A 4,057-nucleotide genomic window follows, 5' to 3' on the forward strand; every position below is an offset into this window, starting at 1 on the left:
ATTCTCCATCAATTCTCCTTTTGTTTTCTACATTGCATTTTTGGGCCAATTTTTATTTATTACTGGTCTATTCAATAGTCATTATTATCTTTTTCTTTTGTTTCTCTCATTAGAAAATAAGAACTAAGAGGACGACATTGAATCTGGTTTATTCAGTAATGTAACTCCGACATTGGTAGGCAATTAAAGAATATGAATAAATATATTAAATGCGGTGGGTTACAAAACATTTAGTTGTTTCTTTATGTAGTTATGTAGTTTTATCACAGAACTGGCATAGGTGTCGGTATGTGGGTGTGTGGCGGGCTTAGGTTATCCTTGTTATCTTTACATAGCAGTATTCATGAGACAGAAGGAAAACTCTGACTCCAAAAAACCTCCGCTGCCTTGCGGCATACCTCTTCAGGGGAAAGGCTAGGGGAGTAAACCCCGACAGAAAATCCGGAGCCGGAGTCCCTAAGGCGGTTTGACGTTGTAGTCAACACCGGCAACTCCTGCGGCGCACCTGAAGCCAAGCTGTATTGACTCCGTCTTTCCCTTGGACCCTTCAGCTGCGAAGAGAGGGGGGGTCTGCTGCATGGGCAACAGCAGATCCTCCATATCACCCTGCCCAGGCTCTGTAGCTTCAGCTTCACTGGAGAGGACACTCCAGCGTCATCGCAAGATGTCAATTTGACACGGGGGGAGACGGATGCCGTGTCACTCCCGAGTCGGACTGCACAGCCATTCTCGGCGGTGCAGATAGACTCTTAAGAAGCTACACCATCGTCTCTCGAGACGGACAGCTGCCGACATTCATGAGACAAATACTTTGGTCAGTGCATTGCTCAGAGTTCTCTAGAGAAACGGAACTGCCAGGATGTTTTGAGGGGTTCTAGTAACTAAAGCGATAGGGATGTGAGGACTGGATGGCCATGGAGCTGCAGATGATGTTTCCGGAATGCCTTCTCTGATCGTATACCTTTGTGCCTTCTGAAAAATGAAGGCGAGGACTTCCGGTCAAGATGGAGGCATAGGTAGACACGCTGCGTCTCCCTCCCGACAAAGAAGGCATTTATAACCACTTCAAAACTAAAAAAAAAACACCAGCAGATCCAGAAAATTGAACTACATGGAAGTTCAACAAAGAAATAAAAAAGAAATATTCAGCCAGACAGGTCATACCCCTTTTAGAAATCCCAGCTGAAAATCTGTAGTGTTTCCTGGAGCCTTCCTCATTGATCCCCGGTGTGACCTTTTCAAATACGTGTTTGAGACAGAGTTACATGTAGAAGCTGAAAATGCCTGGAAGATTTCTCGTTTCTGTCACTGCTTTTCCTGCCTTTCACATCCCTGCCTGATTTGGTTGATGTGATGTTCTGAGGAACACCTTAATTGAAGTCATTCTTCAACAAGACACATCTGGCCAAAGATTGTACATATACTTCAAGATGGCTAGTCAACCACCAGAAGATGCCGCAGAGTCCCAGGTCTCCGACGAGCTTGAGTGTAAGATCTGCTATAATCGATACAATCTGAGACAGAGGAAACCCAAAGTGCTGGAGTGTTGTCACAGGGTTTGTGCCAAATGCCTCTGTAAGATCATAGACTTTGGGGACTCCCCTCAAGGCGTCATCGTCTGTCCTTTCTGCAGATTTGAGACATGCCTGCCAGATGATGAAGTTAGTAGCCTGCCTGATGACAACAACATCCTCGTGAACTTGACTTGTGGAGGCAAAGGCAAGAAGTACCTGCCAGAAAACCCCACAGAGCTGCTGTTGACCCCCAAGAGGCTGGCCTCTCTTGTCAGTCCTTCCCACACTTCCTCCAACTGTCTGGTTATAACCATCATGGAGGTGCAGAGAGAGAGCTCACCATCTCTGAGCTCCACTCCTGTGGTTGAATTTTATAGGCCTACAAGTTTCGACTCTGTTACCACTGTGTCACACAACTGGACTGTGTGGAACTGTACCTCCCTGCTGTTTCAGACATCCATCCAGGTGTTGGTTTGGTTGCTAGGTTTGCTCTACTTCAGCTCCTTACCCTTAGGGATCTACCTGCTGGTCTCTAAGAAGGTCACCCTCGGAGTCATCTTTGTTAGCCTCATCCCTTCGAGCCTTGTTATTCTGATGGTGTATGGTTTTTGCCAATGTGTATGTCATGAATTTCTAGACTGTATGGCACCTTCTTAATCAATATGCAAACTAAGAAATTTGACACACATTACCATGTTTCAAGTTAGGTAATTTATCATCTATTTTCTTTTATATTCTCTATGATTAGCACCCATGACATTAAGCCATTGGCCATATGTCTGTGGTCCATTTTCCATCACATGTTGACACAGTTGGTTTTCCTGTATGCTGGAAGTATAAATGTTCATTTCCATTTTGGTGTTTGCAAAGAAGCAAAAATGTATAAGCTGACCCTTCATGGAGCTTTTTGTGTGAGTCTTCTCAGAGAAAGGGCAGGACTTCACTCAGCCCTACTAGACAGACACCGTGGGAGAGGAGCCCTTAGGCTGCAGCAGATGTCTTTGTGGAAGGTCATGAATGAACTGATAACCTCTTCTCGTCATCATGATTGATAGATAACCTATGATGGAGGGTGAACACGAGAGGAGAGCTGTTCCAAGACAGATCCATTTGAAAAGCATGCACTCCCTGCCCAGCTCTGTTGTTGGAGTGCCCCTGAATCCTCTTTAGCTGTTTTCTCTTATAAGTTAACGCTGCTCTCTGTGGGCTGCTACTTCAGTTGAGGTGCTTGTTCCCTTTGCACTTTCTCCCTTGTCAAGAGAAAATTCGGCCTCATTCCCTTGTGCGCTTTTAATTAAATATGTTTTGCCTCAATACTAAAGAGAATTTAAAACATTAAGCCATTTGCATCAAAGTAAACTTGAGGACAGTATTGCCACTTGTCCTGGAGATACACCCTTTCCGCATATTTATTTTCCTCCTCTGTCTTCTCTGAAATTCTTGTGGAGCAGTCATTGTTCCTGGAAATCTTCATTTGCGTCTTTACTTAAAACATTTTAGTTCACATTTTAAAAAAACAACAAAAAAAAACCCACATTGTTCAATTAGTCCCACCTCTTATCCTGAATGAGGTTTCATTTAAATTAGTTGCTTTAAGATTGTAAGGATTTCAGTTTCTTCCCACTGTATTTTAAATTTTGCTGTGGACTTACTTGATGTAATCCTATAACAATTTGGGGTTAAATTGTGACAGTGGAAACCCAGAAACAATGAATGAGATGTGTTGGTTCACACTTTGACATGCTGAGAATCTTGATATTTTGCTGTACTCCACTGAATTAACCAAAATGTAATCATTTAGGTTTGTGTTGCAGTAGGCCAGGCAAGAGGATGGGCAAGAAACACTGAAAGCTGATGCCCTGCTTGAAAAGACCCTTCAAGGAAGTAAAATGAAGGTGGCAGAATCCATTTTAGAATGGATTCAAGTTCTTACACAATATATTTTAAATAAAAATATAAGCTTTGTGACTTCAGCTAATGAACTTTTCATGATGTAGGGGAAGTTGAATGTATATATTTACGAGAGGAAATTGTTTGGCATCTTTTAGGTTTGAGGGAATAGAATGTCCACAGAAACTAGAGAACAAAAGGCTTATTAGTCTCTAAAACCCAGTACTGATGATTAACATTAAAATATTTATAACTCTTAGAAAGGGGCTTTACTGAGAAAACTTCAGTTTGTTTGTGAAGAAACATTTGTTGCGTGATATAGTTACAGTGGATCAGTTCCAATCTCCCTATTCAGGAAAAATTGACACTTATTTCTAGAATAGTAGTTTGATTTTAATTATATAACTATTAACTTTGAGAATATGTATATGCCCAAGGTAAGTATGACAGAAAAGTATATGTGGGATGTGGTCCAATGAATTTAAGCCTCAAGACATATCTAAATACACTGATGGTTTCATAAAATCTACTTTAGATAGCAGTGTGAATGCAATTTCCAAAAGTCCGTTTGTACTTAGAGTAAATACACGGTTAGGAAATGTTTTGTGGTTTGGGTTTATATATTTATAAGGTTTTTTAAAGAAATGTTCATT

The 4,057-nt window shown here is 41.5% G+C and overlaps 1 protein-coding gene across 1 annotated transcript; it reads left to right on the top strand.

Moving 5' to 3' along the window:
* The first annotated feature begins 1,177 nt into the window (after positions 1 to 1,177).
* Positions 1,178 to 2,876, top strand: LOC149996563 (E3 ubiquitin-protein ligase RNF182-like). Its single transcript, XM_090258479.1, has one exon. It carries the CDS (start codon positions 1,431 to 1,433, stop codon positions 2,169 to 2,171), a length of 741 nt encoding a protein of 246 aa, XP_090114605.1. The 5' UTR covers positions 1,178 to 1,430; the 3' UTR covers positions 2,172 to 2,876.
* The last annotated feature ends 1,181 nt before the right edge of the window (positions 2,877 to 4,057 follow it).

Source organism: Furipterus horrens, unplaced genomic scaffold (assembly GCF_987537825.1).
Source record: "Furipterus horrens unplaced genomic scaffold, mFurHor1.1.pri manual_scaffold_12, whole genome shotgun sequence".
Lineage (NCBI taxonomy): Eukaryota > Metazoa > Chordata > Mammalia > Chiroptera > Furipteridae > Furipterus > Furipterus horrens.